Source organism: Eupeodes corollae, chromosome 2 (assembly GCF_945859685.1).
Source record: "Eupeodes corollae chromosome 2, idEupCoro1.1, whole genome shotgun sequence".
NCBI classification, from domain to species: Eukaryota; Metazoa; Arthropoda; class Insecta; order Diptera; family Syrphidae; genus Eupeodes; species Eupeodes corollae.
This window is the reverse complement of record NC_079148.1, coordinates 140,754,369-140,777,035: the sequence shown is the minus strand read 5'-3', so window position 1 is coordinate 140,777,035 and position 22,667 is coordinate 140,754,369. Positions and strand designations below refer to the sequence as shown.

Sequence of the window (22,667 nt, the reverse complement as noted above, 5' to 3'; positions counted from 1 at the left end):
AGTCTTCGAATCCGCACCCACAGGACAGCGCAGTAGAGGAAGACCGCGGATCAGGTGGCGCGCACAAGTGGAAGGTGACCTTACCCACTAGCTGGAGACATCTAGCTAGGGACCGAGCTAGATGGAGAAGTTTGTTGGGTGAGGCCCTAGTTCAAACAGGACTGTAGCGCCACCTTAAGTAAGTGAGTAAGACGAACAATTACTTGGACAATTTAAAAAGAACTGGGAGGAAACCGATGACGACTCAAAGAGAATGCAGAAAATTGATAGACACAATCATACAAAATCCCATAATAAGTCCCGTTAAAGTTGTAGCAGCATCGAATCAGCTTATTGGAAAAAAAGTCAGTGATGCTACTACACTCCGCCGGAGATTAAAATAAATTAACATAAAGACGTACGTTGTGCCGAAAGTGGTCAATATTTCTGAAACCAACAAAGCGAAGCGCCTCTCATTTGCGTTGGAGTACATCCAAAGGCCTCTAAAGTTTTGGTATAATGTGTTGTGGACAGGTGAGGATGCATTTCAATTCCAGGGCTCGTTTAGTAAACACTATGCATTTACAACGTAAGAAGAAGAAAGATGCAGACTTAACAGATTCGGAGTTGGAACGGTGATGTTTTGGGTATGTTTATATCTTACTACGGTTTTGGAGATTTAGTACCAATTGAGGGCACTCTTAAGCAATCTGGGTACACAAAAATCTTATGACCATGCTTTTGTATTGTTTTTTTCCAACTATCGACTGGATTTTAGAACACGATAATGCTCCATGTCATAAAGGATGGTTGCCTACAAGACTTTTAAGTGCAGAAAATCAAGTTGTTTTTCCCTGGCCTGCGTAAAGCCCCTACCTAAACATCATTCAAAATGTTTGAGCTTTCTTCGAACGTCAGAGGACAATTGATAAGAACCGAAAACACAATGACACAATTGCTGAAATTACCGAAATTTGATTTGATTTATTTGTTTCCCTTTGTATACCAATTAATTTCGTTTTCAATGTTGCGGAAACATTCGGAGCCAATTTTCACTTGAATATACTCTAAAAAAGGTGCAAACAAACACAATCTTAAAAAAATCTTTATGTATTTCTTTGAGTTTTTGCAATTTATTAATCAAAAACACTGGGCAATAGTATTTATTATTCAAAACGTTTCTCTTTGGCAATTTATTTTTAGAATTTTAAATAAAACTTGTTTTTTTAAAAGATAATTTTGAACATAAAGTTTTTTGATATAGTGAATCTTTTTTTTTTTTTAATTAGTGAGTTGACTCAAGCTTTACACCACAATAAAAAAATGAGCCCAAATGTTTTTCAACATTACCTAAATTGTTCTTAGGCTAAATTTTACAAAATACAAAACATAAATTAGTAGACACAATTTTTGTATTGTGCCTATTTCACTATTTAACTCAAAAATATTTAACCGTGATGTATTTATCTGGTCCCGTGAAATAAGACCGATTTTCCAAAATTGACTATATTCCAAATTACAAAAGTGAAATAAAGCCAATTTTAAGCAATTGGCCATATTGCACTTTGGCAAAGTGATGCACTTTTTATAGTATTTTTGGTAAGTACGAGGTTGAGTGTAATCAAAGTATTTTTTTGTATTTATGGCAAACCATAATAAAGGGTGATTTTTTTGAGGTTAGGATTTACATGCATTAGTATTTGACAGATCACGCGGGATTTCAGACATGGTGTCAAAGAGAAAGATGCTCAGTATGCTTTGACATTTCATCATGAATAGACTTACTAACGAGCAACGCTTGCAAATCATTGAATTTTATTACCAAAATCAGTGTTCGGTTCGAAATGTGTTTATCGACAAATTTTGTTTAGCGATGAGGCTCATTTCTGGTTGAATGGCTACGTAAATAAGCAAAATTGCCGCATTTGGAGTGAAGAGCAACCAGAAGCCGTTCAAGAACTGCCCATGCATCCCGAAAAATGCACTGTTTGGTGTGGTTTGTACGCTGGTGGAATCATTGGACCGTATTTTTTCAAAGATGCTGTTGGACGCAACGTTACGGTGAATGGCGATCGCTATCGTTCAATGCTAACAAACTTTTTGTTGCCAAAAATGGAAGAACTGAACTTGGTTGACATGTGGTTTCAACAAGATGGCGCTACATGCCACACAGCTCGCGATTCTATAGCCATTTTGAGGGAAAACTTCGGAGAACAATTCATCTCAAGGAATGGACCGGTAAGTTGGCCACCAAGATCAATGCGATTTGACGTCCTTAGACTATTTTTTGTGGGGCTACGTCAAGTCTAAGGTCTACACAAATAAGCCAGCAACTATTCCAGCTTTGGAAGACAACATTTCCGAAGAAATTCGGGCTATTCCGGCCGAAATGCTCGAAAAAGTTACCCAAAATTTGACTTTCCGAATGGACCACCTAAGACGCAGCCGCGGTCAACATTTAAATGAAATTATCTTCAAAAAGTAAATGTCATGGACCAATCTAACGTTTCAAATAAAGAATTGATGAGATTTTGCAAATTTTATGCGTTTTTTTTTTTTTTAAATTCTCAAGCTCTTAAAAAATCACCGTTTATAACAAAACCAATTTAGCTTTATTTTAATTTGTTCGAGTTCAATAAGACCAACTGTTGAAAATTGGCTTTATTACACTTTACAAAAATGAAATAAGGCCAATTCTTGAAATTTGGTCATATTTCACTTGGCTTTATTTCATGGTGCACTTTTATCCCATTTCATCTACAAATAAACTCGATCCGTCGATAAGTAAAACAAATTTATTGTTCAATATTCTTTCATGCAACCTAAAACTTAAACGGTTTTATGTCATTAAAATGAGCTACATTTTCACTTCAGACAGATGATGCTTCAAAACGTAAAAAAAAAAAACAAATAATAAAAACCAGTCTTTAAAAAATGTAAAGCTCATAATTTTGAATATAGACTCAACTCCAAATATTTTTACAAAATGTTGAACCCAGATGTACCCATTATTAGCTTATAAATATCACTTATTAGTAATGAGGAGATTCTTTAGCTATAATAATTTCACATTGAAGTCCTTTTATTCAACGTATCCAAAACCACCATACGAGTACCAGTAGACTCTGCTTTCAAAAAAGAAAACTCTAATAGCGCAATTGGTACTACGAATTTTTTAAACATCTAAAATAAAGTAGATAGCTACTTAGTTTGTTGGAGAGCAGATGCAAAAAGGATGCTTGCCTTCTTTTTCGGTAAGTGCTCATAAAAAAGTTAAGGACAGTAAAAAATTCGAGTTTAAAGATGTCATCTGTATAATGGTACAAAATACATACACACATACACATATGTTTAGATAGAATAAAAATAAAGTATATATCTTTTTCTATCACACTTGAAATGATGATAGGGAATTGGGTTAATGGAACTGAAGTTACCAAATAAGTTAGTTGCCAACACGTGCTATATGTTTACTTTTGGTTGTCATCAGCAATCGTTATCCCTATCAGTAAGGAGTGTAATTTTGTTACATATATACATATGTGCATAAGTATGTCGGTAGCTTTATATAAGTGGTAAAAAGGGGATGTTTGTAATAAAGATAATAATAAAATCATTTTCGTAGCCTTAAAATTCATAATTCAAGGAGTTGACAACCGGACATACACATTAGACATTACACATTTACTTTTTCCACATACATACATATATAGGAACCGAGTGTTCCTGATATGATAATAAAAACCACTTTATTGATAACCAAGATACGAAATTCAAGTGGATATTCTATGGTGAAAAGGGAGGCAAATGATAAAAACATATTGTGAAAATAACCAGGCTGTTCATAATATCTCAATATAGATAAAATATCCAGAGGTACGAGTATATTCCTTTATTTTGAACTTCGATTTGATTTTCTGTACATTGTAGTCCTGAGTTCCATCAAATTTTTCAATTTGTATTTCATTGGAGTTTGACTTAAATTTAAAAATATTCAGAGCAGTAGAAAAAACTTGAAAAATAAAAAGATTTAGGGTCTTCCAATAAGAGGTTTCAATTTGACACTATTTGGGCAGCTGTCACTTTTGAAGATTTCATATTGTGACGCTTGAAAAACTATACCATTACTTAAAATGCAACGATTGAAATTTGTAAACTCATTAAATAAATGATACAAATTTTCGAGTCACAGGTAGCGTTCAGAATTTAGCAGGAACATTTTCTTAAACTTATTATTTCTCGAAGAGGTTTTCACAATAAGCCACTGTGACTGAAACTCTTTAGACTTCTTTGGGGCCATGTGAAAGATAAGGTATATGCCAATCGATCATATAGATGAATTTCATGAAATAATGAGAACGTATAGCCGAATATGTACGAATTGATTATTGATGTCGTGAAAAGGATATTGTTCCAGAAATTTTTGCTAATGACAGCCTTTGATTTCTTCTAAAAAATACTGTATATACAATACATAAATAACCACACTGTCTGTTGAGACTCATAATTCTCAACCATTTCTTTAGGCGAGTTATGTCAAGGCTGGATAGGAGGTACAGTTTTTATGCCGAATTCGAACATTTAATTTGAAAAACAGTTTTTATGATAGGTTATTGAAGGATTTGTCAATTTATTGCAACAGGTTTTGTTTTCACAAAACGATGCGGTGGGCTAGTGGCACTTAAATAAATTAATTAGGGCGCTCAAGAGTCTGGCCTACAATTTTATGCAAAATTCAAAGGAAATTTCTTTTCATGACAAAAATTACTTTTGGAGGAATTGTTGATTTCTCAACACTTGTGGCACAGGGCCTCTAGCTTGACAGTCCTACGCACGAACGTTCACTTCACGGGTACTACAAAAATAAAAAAAAATGGAAGTGAATTAATTTTGTTTTGAGTGCAAAATCTTTTTGCAGGCCTTTAATTTAGCTGCTTTGGATTTTTTTTTTACCTTTTCGATGAAACTATATCTACACTAATAATATAAAGAGTAAAGATTTGTATTTTTGTATGTAACGAATAAACTCAAAAAGTACTGGACCGATTTTAATAATTCTTTTTTTCATTAGAAAGCTACATTATCACTGAGTAACAACTCCAATTGCAAACAGCTCCCAAGTACTGTTGGATATTGAATTAGCTCAAACTGTTCACAGTCTAGAAATTCTTATAGACACAATCTATCCCGATATCAACAATCTTACATTAAGAAATTTTCATTGGCTCTGTTCGAGAGCGATATTGTCACCCAGAAACGACTCAGGTGATTTTTAATGTTACAAATCTTCCGACACCGTGTGAAACATCGAAGATACAGTGCACTATCCACAGGAATTTTTAATTCCTCAATCCAACTGGCTTTCCACCTCAAGAACAAAAATTAAAAATAGGTACGCCTGTTATGCTTTTAAGACATTTAAGCCCTTCCAATATGTGTAATGGAACAAGACTATTGTTCAAAGAATCAAGCGATATTGTGATTGTAGTAACTATCATTACGGGTCCCGCAGCCGGTCAGCTCGCACATGTTCCGCGGATCCCTATGATACCAACTAATTTGCCCATTTATTTTAAAAGGTTACAGTTCCATTTAAAAATATAATTTGCGCCCTAACAATAAATAAATGCCAGGGACAAACTTTTTCCATAGTTGGTATTGACTAAGGAAAGAGTGCTTTTCCCACGGGCAATTGTATGTGGCACTTTCTCGAGTAGGATCTCCTAAAAATCAATATGTTTTGTTGCGACCTACAAATACCACAGCCAATGTAGTGTACAGGGAGGCTTTAAGATAAGCACACAATTTTTTTTCTAATTTAGTTATTCATGGTCGTTTTAATTAGCATGCTTCCTTATAACTTAAACATCTGTACCTATTTATGACTACTCGTGCGAAGCCGGGATGGGCCGCTAGTAGTTAATATTTTTAGCCTCAACATTTCATAATTCATCTTGGATTTTGTATCAAAGATGCGTTCAAAAATTCATAAAAACTAATGAATACCAACACTAATGAAAAGTAATCACAACGATTTTAGAGAACCTAGTTATTTGCAGAGGTAGTAAAATGTTAATTTTGACATTTCCCAAAAATTAAAACAAAATTTAATAGTTTAAATGCAAAAGTCATTAAGAAAACCCCCACAATTTAGGGAAACAGGAAATTCAGGATCTTTAACTGGTCGCTATGCTTTCTAGATAGCGATGTAGACTCCAGTGCAGATATGATTTCTAGTATGATTCATTTGGGAATGGAAACGTTTATCCCGAATAGGGTTAAAAGTATTAAACCCAAGGATAAATCATGGTTCGATTCGAGCTGCAAAGAGGTTATCAAGGAGAAAGAGGTGAGCTTCTGGTGTTTTAAAGCCAACCCAACTGAGGAAAACCGGAAAAAGTTTAAGCAAGCCAGGAAGGCCTGCAACGCCTATATTCGAAGAACCAAATTTTTACATGACCAAAAATTACGGCGAAAAATACTGCAATGTCCCAAAGGCAGTAAGAATTTTTGGTCATTTGTAAAAAACATGAGGGATTCTTCCTCTTCCTCGGTTCCTACGTTTGTTGTCAATGACACTCCTTTAGTTAGCTCTATTGATAAAGCTAACTTATTTGCAAGGCAGTTCGCCGAAAATTCCACCTTACCAGATAGTGTCATGACTCCTCCAGTTCTTGAACGCGTAAATGATTCTATGGGACCAATCTTTTTTCGTACTCGAACTGTGGCGAGAGTTCTTAAAGATCTCAACATTCATAAATCCGCTGGCCCAGATGGTATCCCCGCTATTATTCTGAAGAGGTGTTCTTCCACGCTAGCAAAACCACTGCGTAAGCTTTTCCATCTATCCTATTCTTCTGGGCCCGTTCCGAGTAGTTGGAAAACTGCATTTGTTCAGCCAATTCCAAAAAAAAGCGAATCTTCTTCTCCCACAAGTTACCGACCGATAGCACTAACGTCCCTTCTTTCTAAGGTCATGGAAACGCTGATTAATTATCAGCTTGAGAAATATCTTGAGGAACGGAAGCTTCTTAATGACCGGCAATACGGCTTTCGTAGCAATAGGTCCACTGGTGATCTTATGGTTCATCTCACCGAACAGTGGAACAGATCTTTACATCGTTTTGGAGAAAGTAAGATTATTGCACTTGATATTTCAAAGGCATTTGATAAAGTTTGGCATCTTGCTCTCTTATCGAAAATGCGTGCTTTCGGTATCGACGAATCTCTTCTTCGTTGGATTAGAAATTTTCTTTCGAACCGTTCAATACAAGTTGTTTTGGACGGATTCAAGTCTGAAACTCATAAAATAAACGCTGGTGTGCCCCAGGGCTCCGTTTTATCTCCGACCCCCTTCCTCATTTTTATAAATGATCTCCTGTCCGCTACTTCTAATCCAATACATTGTTTCGCTGACGATAGCACTCTTAGCTTTTCATATTCGTTTCCAGACTCACAACCCTCCTCTTCGGATGTGGAACTGCAACTGCAAAATATGATTAGCTCATTAAATTCCGACCTACACAGCATTGTACAATGGGGAATAAAAAATCGTGTGGAATTTAATGCTTCGAAAACGCAATGCTGTCTTGCTTCGTTAAAGCGAGATAAACCGTCTTTGCCACTATCTATGAGTGGCACTTGCATCAACGAAACAGAAAATCTTGACATCCTCGGAATGTGCATCAGCAACCACCTTTTGTGGAGTGATCACATACGCGATGTTGCCAAAAATGCCGTAAGATGTCTAGGTTTTTTGAGATGTTGCAAGAAATTTTTTTCTCCGTCTGATCTGGCTACAATCTATAAAACCTATATACGTCCGAAACTTGAATATAACTCTCATCTCTGGGCTGGTGCTCCAGTAACTTATTTAAGCCTCTTGGACAGTATTCAAAAAAGAGCTTTTAAAATGATTGGTGACATAAACATCATCAACTCGTTTACATCACTCGAACATCGACGCAAGGTTTCTTGCCTCACCATTTTTTACCGTTATTTTAACGGACTATGCTCTAGTGAAATAGCCAGTTGCATTCCTCCCCTTAAACAATTTAACCGTAATACCCGCGCTTCTAGGAATGCCCATCAGTTTACCCTTGAGCCCAACTTCGGACGTACTATGAAGTACAGAGATTCTTTTTTTAGCCGTACTACGCGAATGTGGAACGCTTTGCCACTCTCTATCTTTCCCTGTCATTGCAATGTTCAGAAATTTAAAACCAATGTACACCGACACCTCCTATCCAACCCTTCCCTCTTTTCCTAATGCTCACACTGTGTCTTTGGCATATTAAAGGTATAAAAAACCCTTTTAGTGTTTGCTAATTATAAAAAAAAAAAAAATATTCAAAATATTTTTTCTTTCATTCTTAAAAATTTTATAGTTATTGTTCGAAGTTTTTATCATTTTTTAAATAATGCTGCTAACATTAAAAAAGTTTAATAAAATTACAGCTTGTACTTTTCCCGTCGAAAATTATCAGGAACTATTACAGCAAAATTAATAATTAATATCAAAAGTTAGGGTCTTATTCCATGTTATGAATAAAACTAAACTAACTAAATTCTTACTAAGTGACGTTTACTAAGTTAATATAACGAAGAAAAATTATGCTTAAATAAAAAAAATAAGTTAATATTGCTTATTTAATTTTGTTTTAATAACTTGTGCTAGCTTTGTCGAGTTCTTAAACCAGTTCCAATTATTAGACAATCAGCCATCAACCAACTGGAAAAAATACAAAAACAGGTAAGACCTAGCGCAAATGCTAAGCGAGAAGTATTTAAGAAAGAAATATACGTAGATTTTCCAAGGAAAATATGAGAAAACTTCTTGCGGTTGTTGAAGATGACCTAAGTAGGTATACAAAAGTATACATATTCTTGCCGGTTTGCAAGTTATGGCTTCATTAAGATATCAGTCAGTCAGCATTAAGCATAATTTCTGCTCGTGTAGCCAAAGCATTTGCTTTGGAAGCAAATGCAATTTATAAAAGTGCCAAAATCAATTTCTGAATAGTTATCAACCATCCAACAATTTACGTGGATTTCCTAACGTCAATGGCCCAATTGACAGCATTTAAACAAATTAAAACAAATAAGAAAACAGGCACAATACAAACAATTTAAAAGTGATAATAATTTTGACTAAAACATATAAACAAGAGAATGTGTTTACAAATTACCACAACTTGATGTCAAAACCCATACGAAAAAGAAGTCAAAGAACTTGGTGGAAATCTCAAGTTACCAAAGAGGAATCGTATTTATTGTAGCAGAATTTCTTTAGCGATTTTTGATAAACGTCACTTTACTATTCCACGAATATTTTGGTTGTATTCATGGAGCATTTTAACCCACATCTTAACTCTTATTCCCTAGTTAAGTAAAATAAGCATTTTCAATAATTCTGCTGTTTAGATATAATTCAAAAATGTATTCTTAAAATTTTGAGTTCATAACACATTTTTTTCGTAACAATTTTCCAGATTCCAATGATACTAATACAAGACACTAAAAAATCATTCAACATTGTACTTTCGAATTTTACTTTGATTGAAATTAAAAAGCTAAATCTTCCAATTTAAGACCAAGCATTATTTATGAACACGCCCATGATAATTTTTAAATGAAGCAATTTGATTGATCTGACGTCTAAATGTGATAACAAGTTTGGTTTTGAAACATTTTACGCACACTTTCGTACATTTACTAGATTGTATGCAAAAAGAAATGTCAGAAGAACAATATTTAAGCAAATATTGAAGTCATACGTCCAAATTTATTGGAAAAAGTAATTAAAATTGGATATGTGCCTCGTACGTAGACAAGAAAGACATTTAACCTAAAGCTCGTTAAAATATCCTCGATATACACATAGTACAAAAAGTCTAAGTACAGCAGCTTTTTTTTGTTGATTTTGAGATAAAATATTTATTATTAATTAATATTTAACAAGTATTTTCAAAATCAAAATCACAATTTTTTAAAATTTGGTAAAAAGGTGGGAACTAAGTTTTTTTTTCAATATTACCACTTTGGTTTTTACATTAATTCTTAGTTCTTTTTTTCAAAATACACTAAAATTAGTGTATGATTAAAAAAAATCCTTACAACGACTTTTAAAAAATGATTATAACTTGTAGACTTGAAAGATTCCAAATTTCTTAAAAACATTGTTCATTGAAAAGGTATAGGAGTGATATAAACTCATACCCCTTGCCTGATAAAAACGACAAGCCCTGTAATTACTTTTGAGTTAATTTTACTTTTACTGTGATAAAATTTATTTTCTCCAAATAACAGGAGCATTTATTCTGTCAGTATAACAAATCCTTCTCAAATAACATGTTACCTACCATTTCAACTTACATAAATTAAAGGTTCACTTCTTCCTTTTTTGGCACAGGTTAGATTATAAGGATACCATAATTAGCGAACTCTTAAACCAACCACCATCATTTTCTGTCGTTTTTATAAAACATACATACTTATACATAATAATTTATTATTTATTCTTTTCAAAGGATAATTTTTCATCATCATTCTTTATTATTAAAGATATAACAAAACTTTTGAAGCACGAACCGTTAAAGAAATATTAATAATTATATACCCCCTCAATTCTATATGTAAATTAATGACGTCCGCCATATTATACGTATACGAATATAATCGTCAAACAAAAATCTAATCTACACGTGTATATTTTCGCTCGTTAGGTTGTTTATAGCTTAACTAAAGGATATGAATTCGAATCGGAAGGACATGGTTTTTGCTAAATTCTGAAATAAGTTTTGAAGGGTAAAATTGTGTGTGTTTTCTTAAACACAGCAATTTGTCTGACATATTATAGTTGTCATGTAAACGTAGAAGAATAAATTAAACTATTATAAGTATAAATTCTATACACATTAAATAGTCCTTCCATCAAATAAAAAGCTCATTTATATTCCTTGCAAAAAAGAAAAAAACAAAATCCATCATTCATAACTCTTTTAGTTTTTGTTTCTTTAACATTTCATAGGTAAAAAATATGTATATGTATTTTCAAGAAAGAAAAAACAAAGGTGAATTCTAGGTTTTAATCATTTTCGCAGAATTAAGTATGATATAATATCCTTAAACAAAAACGATACGAAAAAAAGAAGACCGAATTCAATACCACTGAAACCAACATGTCATTATTAAGAGCCGTATTATAATAATGGATTGTCCTTAAGGTGTGTTATTTTTCAAATTGATATATTGATAATATCAAGTAAATAAAATCTAATTAAAACAAAGTGGACGCACGAGAAACGTGACAAATCAAAACAAACATTTTTATTAATGTGATACCCGTCCGTATATAATGTAGAAGTATACGCGAATATTCCTTTTTTCTAGTGACTCCTGGGAAGGATATTGCTTGCACTTAAATTAAATTATGTATAGCTTGGGGTTTTTGGGGTAAATGGTAAAATGTATGGGAAGGCATCTAAGAGAAGTTTATTTTTCATTTTTAACTTTTTTTTATTCAAGCTTTGGACTTGACTGATGTGTTACTTGTCAAATTTTGATGATTGCATTTAATTCTCTTGAGTGCTAAAACGTACTGACAAGTAAATTCACATGTTAGGTACCTGCGAACTTTGTTTGTGTAAGGTCTTAGGATGGAATGTCAAATTTGAATAATTTGATTGTGATTTGCATCTGAACAAGGTGTAAGTATTTTTTAAGATCAGCTTAAATTTTTGAAAAACTTATTCAATTATATAGGTACGTTTCAATGGAACATGTGTTTGAGTTTTTGTTTTGATTTTTAATCTAAAACAATATTTCGTTGTTTGTATTTATTGGAAGAAAAACCTTGTTCAGGTAGTTGACTCTTTTGTAACTCGTTTGAATTAACTGCACGTTTTCACGTTTATTGTATCTTAAGTAAATTGTCTTATGATTCAACAGTAATAATAATTACTGGGTCTAGTTTTTGCTTTTATTTAATTACTAAGCTTTACTTTAATCGTTCTAACTAACCTATAAGACAAGTTTTTTTTTATTTTAAAGATATCAATGCCTATGAGAATATAGAATACTCATTCGTTGAAAAGTGTTTATGATTACTTTTCTCAGAACTTGTAGTTCAATCAGTTTAAAGGGCAATGATGAAAAGTACTTAACTTGCAATAAAGAATGTAGTGTTATTTTTAAAATTTAATTTGATTATTTTTAAACTAATTTCAATATAATCAACGGATTTCTCAGTTAAAATGGATTCGTGAGATGTTCAAAATTTCCGACTCTATTTTTAATGAAAATTAAAAAAAGAACATCTAAATTATTGAGCTTTTTTTATTAATTATTAAGTATAAAGTAAAGGAACTAATTTTCCATCACCTGGAAAAATTTACATACATATTTCAAAAATATCAGTACCGTCGGATGTCTTCCATTATTTTTCCTATAAAAAACAATTTAGCAATTCGGTTTGAATAAAATATATTAATGCATTAAAAACATTAGTTTTTGAAGACTTTTATTTCGTTTTTATTTTTGAGGAATTCATTATTCATTAATTTTGAGTTTATTTTTGAACCACAACTAAACAAAAGATTTCCAAAAAGGATGTTGTTGTTTTGAATTTGTTTCACAATTTCTAGATCTCGTCAATTCTGTTAAACATACCATCGTTTTTTTTTTGAAACTTTGAGAAATTACAACACAGTTCTTAAGGAACATTTTATAACAATTTTGTAAAATAAGAAAAGAACACAATACAACATTGTTTTTATAATTTGTTCATATTTAAAAAAAAATTTAAGTAATAGTCATAATTAAATGTTGGGCTCTTGTCCAGTAAAAAAAAATTAATAAAGTTTTAAATGCTTTAATTAAAATTCGGCAGAATTGTGGTTCAGCTGTTTTTGAAACAATTTAAAAGATAAAATAAAACTTACAGTCAATGAGTTTTTTTTAATCTGAAAGAAAATAGAATACTGAAAACATTTGAACTAAATTTTTACGGTGAGTTTTAAAAATTTTGCAACATAATTAAATGAAATTAAATTTCAGATAGGAGGCGCAGCAGTTCATAGAGAACTAGAACCTAGTGACTTACAACTCTCAGCCATTTTTCTGTGCGAATCAGAAATGGAGGCGATTTACAGTTTATATGTCGAGACCTAACTGCTAATTTGAGAAATCACTTTTCATGACAAGAATTACTCTTAGAAGGTTTGTCAATTCGTCGTACAAAAAACTTTCTTTTTTTTTAAATAAGCACACACTCGAGGGGATATTACTGCCCTATGCAAAGATACAGAGTGAGCATGAGGAAAAGATTACTCCGAAAGACAGAGTGTGAAAAGGCATTCTACATTCGGCTAAACAATTAATCTCTGTATTTGGCAGTGCGACCAGATTTCATGACGATAAGCAATCCAGGTAACGCGAGTATTACGGATGACCTGTTTAGGTGACGACAAACCGAATTCCGCTGTCAGGCATTATGATCCATTCAACAAAGACGACAAAAGCCAACTATCCCGTCCTCCCAACTTAGACGAAGTAAAGATTGTTAAATCTAAGCTTAAGTCTAACAAAGCCGCTGGAGCAGTTGGCTTGAATGCCGAGCTCTTTAAACAAAGTTATAAGTTGGTTAGGAGCACGCACCAACTTATCTGTAAGATATCCGCACTTAAAAGAATAGAGCTCACACGTCAACACTAGAGGCACTATCTTTCAAAAGTTTGTCCAATCAATAGCATATGCTGATGACATTGATATAATCGGAAGAACTCAGCGTGATGTCAATGGGGCTTTTGTGAGTATTGAGGCAAAGGCGGCAAAAATGGGTTTAAAGGTTAATGAGGGCAAAACAAAGTACATGCTGTATGTCGTCAAGAAAGGACCTACAACAGCGACGTCTCAGTCAAAACGTCACCATCAACAGACGTTACTTTAAGGTAGTCAAGGAATTCGTCTACCTAGGCTCCGCTATAAACGCAGAACACAACACCAGCGCTGATCACTGAGCGCATGGAAACCGATGCTTCGGCCCGGAAAGTCTTCGAATCCACACCCACAGGACAGCGCAGTAGAAGAAGACAGCGGATCAGGTGTCGCACACAAGTGGAAAGTGACTTCACTCAAATAGGTATTAACCGAGCTATATGGAAAAGTTTGTTGGGTGAGGCCCTAGGTAGCACATGACTGTAGCGTCACTTTAAGTAAGTAAGTAAGTAATATCTCTAACATTTGTCATGATAGAGTCGTTTTGAAGCTGGTTGCAAACTAATGCCATCAAAAAAATATTAAAAAAAGTGTTACGAGACTTAAGATTAAAAATGGTAGACTTCTTTCTATGCTTTATAGTTTTATTCTAATGTCAGGGACTTTGTAGTATATTAGCAAGATAAATACCTTAAATATTGATACAAATGCATGCATTATAAAATTTGAGCAATAAACCAGCAACAATCCAAACCCAAAAACGTAAAAAAGCTTCAACATTAACTAATAAACATAACTTTAAGGAAGTGTGAAGAAGCAGGAAAAATTAAACTTCAAAGTAAATCAAGTATATTTTTAAGCCTAAAGATCATCTTCATGAATAGTTATTTTTGAAAAAGGGATATGCATTTTGTTTTATCATATAAAAATCTAAACAAAATTAAGTGTTGAAAGATAGATAGATAGATACATAATTGTATTTTCAAAAAGATTTTACAAAAAAAAAATGAGTATTACTGGTTTAAAATTAGTTTTGACAATAACTTTAAGTTGGCTGTTGGAAGGCTCTTTCATTGATATTAAGGAGCCCGCAGCGAGATTTAAAACTTATGGAAATCATATCACTTGAAATCGAGTCATCAAAGAAGTTCGGTATGCCAGAGTTGCACTAATTATAAGTTCAGTCCAGTGTTTTTCTTTCATTTTCAGTAAGAAAATGTTTTGTAAGCTGGGCCATTCAAGTAGATTCATGTCAAAAGAAAAATCCAAAATAAAAATGTAATCTGAATGGACGTTAGAGAACCCTTAGGTATACCTGTTTCAATGTGCTGAGCATAGTTAGGCGTATTATCGCGCAGTAAAGAGCATCTTTTCATGAAGAAACGCTGCAATTTTTCGACTTGGTTGTATTCGCGGTATCCCTAAAGCTTTTAAAACAGCATTTTATATTTTAAACTTTGTTGAGTGTTGGACGGTATTGTCTCGCAGCAGTCTTGACCACTTTGCATTGATGGAATTTTTAGATGCTCCCAATCTGTGTGTTAGACGCTCATTCCAAGACATATTATAATAAAACACTACGCCAAGATATTTGTTTTGATTAGACACCTTTATTTTAGAATTATTGTAAAACCATTTAAGGCACGCTGCTCTTCTTCCACCATTGCGAAATATTACTAACCCCTGAATTAGCTGTTGGAAATTGAAAGGATTATCCGACAACAGCACAATATCGTCCGCATATAAGAGTGCGTTAATTTGAAGATTGTCTGAGACAATACCGATTGGAAGATCCGCCTGAAGATCATTTAAAAACAGAACGAAAAGAAAAAAGCTCAGCACATATCCTTGACGACCGCCTTTCTTAGTGGGGAAGAAGTCTGACAAGCACGAACCATCCCAAACAGCTGCAGAAGTATCCTTATAAAGATACTTTATAGTAGCTAGTATCTTCGGAAATATTCTCAGAGTCGATAGCAAATATTAAGATCGATAATAAAAGCGTAGAGTTTCTTCTTTTGGCAGAGTTGAAGTTGAATTATGCATGAAAGATTATAAACTTGGTCCGAAGTAGAATAGTTGGTTCTAAAGGGTGATTTTTTTGAGGTTAGGATTTTCATGCATTAGTATTTGACAGATCACGCGGGATTTCAGACATGGTGTCAAAGAGAAAGATGCTCAGTATGCTTTGACATTTCATCATGAATAGACTTACTAACGAGCAACGCTTGCAAATCATTGAATTTTATTACCAAAATCAGTGTTCGGTTTGAAATGTGTTTCGCGCTTTACGTCCGATTTATGGTCTACATAATCGACCAAGTGAGCAAACAATTAATGCGGTTGTGACCAAGTTTCGCCCTCAGTTTACTTTATTGGGCATTAAACCAACCACACGAATGCGTACAGTGCGTACAGAAGAGAATATTGCGTCTGTTTCTGAGAGTGTTGCTGAAGACCGTGAAATGTCGATTCGTCGCCGTTCGCAGCAATTGGGTTTATGTTATTCGACCACATGGAAGATTTTACGCAAAGATCTTGGTGTAAAACCGTATAAAATACAGCTCGTGCAAGAACTGAAACCGAACGATCTGCCACAACGTCGAATTTTCAGTGAATGGGCCCTAGAAAAGTTGGCAGAAAATCCGCTTTTTTATCGACAAATTTTGTTCAGCGATGAGGCTCATTTCTGGTTGAATGGCTACGTAAATAAGCAAAATTGCCGCATTTGGAGTGAAGAGCAACCAGAAGCCGTTCAAGAACTGCCCATGCATCCCGAAAAATGCACTGTTTGGTGTGGTTTGTACGCTGGTGGAATCATTGGACCGTATTTTTTCAAAGATGCTGTTGGACGCAACGTTACGGTGAATGGCGATCGCTTTCGTTCAATGCTAAAAAACTTTTTGTTGCCAAAAATGGAAGAACTGAACTTGGTTGACATGTGGTTTCAACAAGATGGCGCTACATGCCACACAGCTCGCGATTCTATGGCCATTTTGAGGGAAAACTTCGGAGAACAATTCATCTCAAGGAATGGACCGGTAAGTTGGCCACCAAGATCATGCGATTTGACGCCTTTAGACTATTTTTTGTGGGGCTACGTCAAGTCTAAAGTCTACACAAATAAGCGAGCAACTATTCCAGCTTTGGAAGACAACATTCCGAAGAAATTCGGGCTATTCCGGCCGAAATGCTCGAAAAAGTTACCCAAAATTGGACTTTCCGAATAAACCACCTAAGACGCAGCCGCGGTCAACATTTAAATGAAATTATCTTCAAAAAGTAAATGTCATGAACCAATCTAACGTTTCGATGAGATTTTGCAAATTTTATGCCTTTTTTTTTTAAAGTTCTCAAGCTCTTAAAAAATCACCGTTTATATGCAGCTTTAAATTCGTTGATGATGTTGTTTTTTTTCTAACCAAGCTGACAGTCTGTTCAAGAGAACTGTAGTAAACAGCTTATAGAGCATATCGAGAAATGAAAGTCCTCTACAGTTTGACACAACATTTCTGTCTCCTTTCTTGAACAGTGGGTATATAAAGGATTTTCTGAAAGATGATGGTAGCGTTGCAGTTTTAAGAATCTCAGTGAATAACTTCTGTATTTGTACAAGAAGAGTTGGACATGACAGGAGTTTTCAGATCTTTTGATAAAGATATTATTATATTATATATTTATTTATTATATATTATATTATTATATATTATTGATGCAGGAAATAAGCCATATTTTTAGAAATTACAAATTGTTATGAACTTCTCCACACAAAAAAAGGTCCAATATTAAAAACAACAAATAAGGGGCGAATCTTTATAAACAATAACTTTAGCTGATATTGTATCAATAGAATTTCGGTATTATCTTATGAATTCTAATCCTTTTTAAAAAATATTACCAAAAAACAAATTTCATAGCTTTAAAAATCAAGCTGTTTCCTTTTGAAGTGGGGTATTCATATTTTCCACGAATGTTGTCTACTCCACAGTTCAAATTCTATCCTACTGTTAAATATTTGCTTAAACTTATTTGTTTTCTTCGCAATCACTTTAAAAATATTTGCACAAAACAGAAAATTTAAAGGGGACCTCTAGGGAGTACACGTACTTTTTTATGAAATAAATATGGAACTAATTTTTTATAACTTTTTGTCATATTCATTTGTACAAAGGGCAACATTTTAAAAATATTTCTTATTCTTGATAAAATAAATAAGCACTCATACTATATACTGAACATAAAAATCGATCAAACTAAGAAAAGTATAATCAAACCAGAGTAAAAATAAATATCAACCGAACAAACCAAAAAAAAGGCAATCATTATGTTTTATCCAACTTTTAATGGAAAACTCATACTATTTCTAAGCAAACTTTAAACAAAAAATATACATATGTATATCATAGCTAATTTTATTTTCTTATTGTACATTTTATAGAGTGAACTTGTATTAAGTATTTTTGTTTTTAAATAAATAATGAATATTTACGTCTTTTTTCTTTGGAAACTTTTTCCTAGCACTTCCAACAGTTATCTCTCTCAGCTGCTTGGATGGTCCAACCAGCATTAAAGGATATCGAAATGAATTGTCTGAGAAGGGTTTCTTTTTATATCCCTAAAAAATGGCATATTAGATATGTACAAGGTAAAAGTTATATGCATGTATGTATATATGAACAACTCTTATTTTAAAGTAGGTAAAATTTAATTATTTTTAATGTGTGCATTTTCGCAACGACAACAAAAAATATTAAAGTCTTACATTTTATTATAAGTATAAATTTGAGAAAAGCTTGGTAAGAAAAAAAATGAAAATTTTGAATTTTTAATATGCAATTTCTAAATATAGAGAAAAATAAATGTTCTTTTGAAGGAGAAAATATATTTATTGTTTAAAGCAATTTTCGATATGGTGGCAAAAAGAGGGGAGGAAAACGAAAGACAGAAATGAAAAGCAAAAAGTTTGTTTTACAATTTTGAGGCAATCAAAAAAGATATTTTATGATTGATCGATATATGGAAATGTAGCGAAGTAATCTTACACCAATTTTTGTTGAAGAATATTTTAAATAATTTAGTGATGTGGGTCTTAGAAGAATTCGTATTGCAAAAGTCACACTTTAATGTCTCGAAAGATTCATAAAAACAAATTTTGTATTGATGATGTTTCTGATGATGATGATACAACTGCATACAAATTTAATTCTTTTGATTCGTATGAATGTATGTAATTTGCACTACTTTATAATCAACCTCCTCCACAAAATGAATCCAATTTATTTAAACTTATAAGCAATCTACACTCTTAATTTAAATTAGAATTAAAAGACCCAGTTGAAGGTGATGCAATTTATTTTTATATATCTATATCAGAAATAGTACTTCGCTCGCTCGTTTTTGTGATGTGTTTATAAAAGTCTATATAAAACATCGTATCATCTTCAGTTTTCCAGTATAAATAGTTATCACAGCCAGACAATGGGTTTGAATTTTTGATTGTGCATTTGATTACATCTCGTTATTTGAATATAAATGCGCAATTTAACAAAGACGAGAATAATCAATGAACAATTTTAGTTTAACTTGAAATTGTAAAACACACCAAAAGGTATTTATTGTTATATTCATTACACCTATTTGGATATGTGCATAATTTTGTTATTTTGAGCTGATGTCTACTTTTTGCACAAAGCATTGATTTACAATTAAAAAACAAAGTAAATCCTACTTTGTAAGCAATTGTTTTGTAAATGAACTTCGGATTGATTTCATAGCGAGAAGTGTGGTGCGAGATTTAAGTACATTTTGTAAATAGATATTTCAATTTAAATAGAACTTTTTTATCTCTGTTATAAATTACGAGTTATTTGGTCTTAAAAAGTTAAACAAAAAGATTTTTATTTGTTGACCAGTTTAGTCTAAAATCTGTTGATGCCTATTCTGAATTCTGAATTATTCGAAAAAGTCAATTTAATAATACGATTTATGTAAATAACTCTCAAGAGTGCTCGTGAATAAATTAAAATTCAAACTAATTAGTTTTTGTATATTTTTGTTATTCAACGTGCATTGTATACAATTGTCAAGACTTTTTTTCAAGATCTTAAATCAATAATAATAAGAAAAATGTATAATTGATGTGGGATTGGCAAAATGACGAAGCAGATTTATTATTTTCTTTCAATATTTGTATGGGGTATTGAGTTTACTTGCACTTAAGTTTATGGTAATATTGGAATGAAAAATCAAAACTATATAAATATAACGAAGATAAAATTCACACTGCTTTGTTGTGCTTAGGGAACAGAAGGAGGAAGGATTGTTCATCTATCAAACTGACCCTGGGTATAACTGCTTATTTTGAATATACATACATATGTATTACTTTAGACTTAGGAACTTTTTTAAATGCGTCTGTGGTCTTGCCTGTTTTTATGATTCCTTACAAAATTAAATTCTAATTTTATCTTGCAATGATCTCTTGGATGGGGCAACAGTCCGTTGGGAACCGAACGGATAATTTGAGAAAGCACTTTTTCATGACAAGAGTTACTCTTGGAGAATTTGTCAATTCTTCTCAAGAGGCAGTACCCGTAAAAAGACTTTAGATGGCAAAGGCAGGAATCGAACCCAAGACCTCTGGCATCACAGTCCAACGCACTAACCATCATGACTATTGGGTACTGCAATGACCTCTATTAAAGGAATTATTTGGTGCTTTATTTATGTTAATTTTTCCTCACAAAATATACTTTTTAAATAATACATGATAAAAATTAAGTGTTTTGCTAAAGTTTAGAATTTAAAGCGTATCTTCATATTCTAAAATTCTAAAAATAGTGTATTAGAAAATTGCCAAGAAAACGCATAGCCAGTAACCAGAGTTTTGTATTTGAAAATTTGTACAACTAAAAGAAGATCTATGAAAAAACAAATACAAGAAAGTTTTGTAAAAATCAAAAGTTAAAATTGAGTTAGCAAACAAAAACTAACTAAAACTAATAAAATGGAGAATTTTTAAAAAGGAATGTTAAGGAAACATCTGGAGATTGAAATTCTATAAAAAAATGTTAATTTAACAATTGCTTCAAAGAGGGGGTTTGTTTGTACACTACTACATTAACATGTGGTGTTGAAGGGAACTTGAAGCTCGCCTCAATTCTATATATACCTGAATCGAGTTAAAATGAGATTGATTCGAATCGATTCAGGGCAGGAATCGCAGTCGAAGTCAAAATTTGCTAAGAAAAACCTGTGTGGAGGGGTTGGAAATAATGCGTTATGGTCTGCTTATTCACATGTTTGTGTTCATTTTCTTTAACAAAACCAAGTAATATTAACACTAACAGATTGATTTTTTCCCCAATGGAAAACATATGATTCCAAATGCACAACTACTCAACGAATACAGCCATCGACATACGAATGCAATATCAATCGTACCAACATTTGAGAACGAAATTATATAAGATCCATTCGAGATTCGTATAAATATCAAAAACCCATCCGTAGTAAGATTCTACTTTAACTTTTATCAGTAGTATTCATACTACAGATATTGTTTTTGTTATTCGTGTAAGATCCTACTATACTATGGTGAAATTTTCCAATAAAACACAACAATTGTGATAGATGACAGGTGACAATTTGTTAATTTGACTATTGCTTACATCGGTTCCATAAACAATGTGACAATGTGGCAAAGTTATATGAAAATACCCGACAATTGTCATGTTTTTGTTTCATAAAGAAATTGTCATGACAATGAATTTTTACAATTGTCAGAAATTTTCCAAAAAAGAAATGTAAAATGTATGAATATATTTTATTGAAAATTGGTGCACGTTAAGAGCAATACAATAAGGTGTTTTAAAGTTTTTTCATTAATTACAATTTGTAAAATTAAAATTGACCCACCAAATGTATCAGCATATAAAAAATTGTCATCCAAAATTTGTCAATACATTTTTCTGAAAAATTTGTCACCTTTCAATGTTTTATGAAACACAGACTTGACAGACAAGTGTCACAAATTAGTGGAATTATAATCTGTCAATTTGTATGAATTAGGACCCAGATATCAATGATAGTTTTTCCAATTGTTATGTTTCAGCTTTCGAAGCTATTATGATAATAAGATGTCAAAATATTCAGTAAGATTTATGTTATTTAAAAAATTGTTTCCCATTTTCCAAACTTATGGAAAACTTTACAAAGTATAAACAATTTCAGCTCGGTCCAGAAAATACAAATAAATTTGAGTTTAAAGGCACTTCGGCAACTATTTGGTACATGCAAAATTTACTTAAAGAGTAAAACAATTCTAAAAATGCATCTATATTGTATTAGATTAGAGTTCTTAAGAAAGAAGAGACAAAAAAATAGACTGTTTGCTAAAAATCCTTAATGAAAAGGTGTTTAAAAAGAAACAGAAGTGTTGAAATCTTTTTGCGCCTCCTCGATTCGTTTAACTATGTATGTTGAGGACGTACTTACTTTTGAATCCGTAAGTTATATACAGACAGATATTGCTGCGAAGTAAAAAACAGAAGCAGCGACTAATATAGGGTCCGCTGATGTCTGATTTGACAGACAATTAGTTTTATCCTTCTGCTGTACGAATATGGTTGTGTATATGCTTGAACAACGCTTAGATACGCGATTTTGCCAAAAAAATCATCTTTTCAGATGAAGTTCATTTTGATCTTAGCAGGTATGTAAGCAAGCAAAATTATCGCATTGCTGAACCAAAAACCCGCACGCATACACCCAAAACGAGTCATTGTTTGGTGCGGATTTTGGTCCAGAGGCATAATTGGGCCAATTTTGTTCGAAAATCAGAAAGGAGTTGCCGTTCCAGTCAATCAACCTGTTGAACGAATTTTTGTTCACAAAAAATGAAGAGGAGGAAGTTGACAACATTTGGTTTCAACAGGACGGCGCTACGTGCCACACAGCCGAAGATTCATTTG

The 22,667-nt window shown here is 32.7% G+C and overlaps 1 protein-coding gene across 2 annotated transcripts in view; it reads right to left on the bottom strand.

The window, feature by feature from the left end:
• The window catches only part of LOC129946090 (carbohydrate sulfotransferase 11), a 64,074-nt gene that overhangs the window by 10,502 nt on the left and 30,905 nt on the right, over positions 1 to 22,667 (bottom strand). Inside the window, exon 2 of one of the 2 annotated variants that reach the window (XM_056056121.1) lies at positions 18,185 to 18,310. The exons of the other annotated variant lie outside the window; for it this stretch is intronic. Within the exon in view, the coding sequence (XP_055912096.1) occupies positions 18,185 to 18,310 (126 nt within the window). The remainder of the gene's footprint in view (positions 1 to 18,184; positions 18,311 to 22,667) is intronic. 2 annotated transcript variants of the gene reach the window in all.